The following is a 1,313-nucleotide window of genomic DNA, read 5'->3' on the forward strand; positions in this document are numbered from 1 at the left end:
AAAAAAAACTCAGTAACAAAAAGTCATTGATTTCTACATTCTCCGTGTTTTATTTTGTACAAAACACCTGAGGACTTCTCTGTGTTTCTCTTCCGTCCAGCTGAATTCTTCAGCGAGCACGCTCTCAAAGAACTTGCTCCGCCGCCTTTCCAAGCAAAGACAGTCAAGGACGCAAGAGCGGGGGGAAAAAAAAGCCTCTATCCAATGCGGCAAGATTTTTCACGAAAACATGTTTTGCAGTAGAAGAATACAGGTAGATAGTTCTTCATTTCTTCATTTTTTTCTCTGAATGCAATAAAAAGATGACTTACTCAAAGTGCAAAGTGAGGTCCGTGGAGAGAATGGCCTGCTTCAATAGTTGCATCATGTTGCTATATTCCTTAGAACAGAGGTTCGCAAAGATATTGTGACCCTGAAACATAAATATGAAATAAATCCCCTTACAGTTTTGCAGGCAAGGATGAGCAATCGGGTCTGAAATGTTCCCTTAAAGCAAACGTATTGGCATACTCATCACTCACAGTCTAATGAAGTCCCCATTAGCAATGTAAGTTAGCCACACCCAGTGACATTTCGCGCTCTCTGTTAAAATAAATCTATCGATAATGCTGCTCTCAAAATCCATCCAGAGACTCAAAAATCTTTAGGTGGTCGCTACCACGGGAGACTCTGTCTCGACTGAAAATCTCCCGAATCAATTTCGGGCTGACCTCGGGTGTTGCCGTGCGCTGAGTAAGACATGGTCACAAACAGAAATGTATGTCCCATTAGGCGGTGATTTTCAACCGCTGTGCCACTGCACATTAATGTGTGTTGAATTTACTCCATTTTATTTCGCCGGGTGGTCGCACACAGTAAAATCAGACAGTTTTATTTCTCGCAACCATTTGACAATATAAAATCAATAAATAATCCTATCGGCGATGTGGACCTCACCTCACTTTGCAGGATCATGACTGCATGATTGAAGTGATGATGCTCCAGGGTCGCTGACGTGCCGTAGAGCAATGCCAAAGCAGAACCTGTCCTGCAGACACGGTAGTAACAACAAAACTGTCATAAATCACTAAAAAGTGTCCTTGTACACTGTCTGAGCCTTACTTGGCTTGAAAGGCATTGTTGGTTCCCCGATGGTCCAGATCGTGACAGAGACAGCCAACCATCAGCGCTAGAATCTCTGCTTCGGATAAAACGTCCTGAAAGCTGGCTGACTATGAACAAATATAATTCATCATTCTGACAAATATAATATTTATTGTGTTGTGTGATTTGATTAAACTGTACAAAGGAGAACGGCGTCAGGGGACATAAGG

The 1,313-nt window shown here is 42.3% G+C and overlaps 1 protein-coding gene across 2 annotated transcripts; it reads right to left on the reverse strand.

Moving 5' to 3' along the window:
* Nucleotides 1-8: 8 nt before the first annotated feature.
* Nucleotides 9-1,306, reverse strand: LOC109509540 (dual 3',5'-cyclic-AMP and -GMP phosphodiesterase 11A-like). 2 transcript variants are annotated; one of them, XM_019859375.1, is made up of 4 exons: nt 1,102-1,306; nt 937-1,027; nt 312-379; nt 9-145 (listed from the first exon to the last, which is right to left on the reverse strand). In XM_019859375.1, exons 1-4 carry the CDS (start codon nt 1,161-1,163, stop codon nt 34-36), a joined length of 333 nt encoding a protein of 110 aa, XP_019714934.1. In that variant the 5' UTR covers nt 1,164-1,306; the 3' UTR covers nt 9-33. The 2 variants fall into 2 exon arrangements, with proteins under 2 accessions (XP_019714934.1, XP_019714933.1); XM_019859374.1 differs by having other exon boundaries at nt 312-412.
* Between the last annotated feature and the right edge of the window lie 7 nt (nt 1,307-1,313).

The sequence above is a fragment of the Hippocampus comes genome, unplaced genomic scaffold, assembly GCF_001891065.2.
Source record: "Hippocampus comes isolate QL1 unplaced genomic scaffold, H_comes_QL1_v1.1 C16942050, whole genome shotgun sequence".
Lineage (NCBI taxonomy): Eukaryota > Metazoa > Chordata > Actinopteri > Syngnathiformes > Syngnathidae > Hippocampus > Hippocampus comes.

Coding starts and splice junctions, on each gene's coding strand:
- LOC109509540 (XM_019859374.1), bottom strand. CDS start 1,163: ATGGTTGGCTGTCTCTGTCACGATCTGGACCATCGGGGAACCAACAAT. Junction 1,028..1,101: donor AACAATGCCTTTCAAGCCAA/GTAAGGCTCAGA, acceptor CCGTGTCTGCAG/GACAGGTTCTGCTTTGGCAT. Junction 146..311: donor GACCTCACTTTGCACTTTGA/GTAAGTCATCTT, acceptor TTGCTTGGAAAG/GCGGCGGAGCAAGTTCTTTG.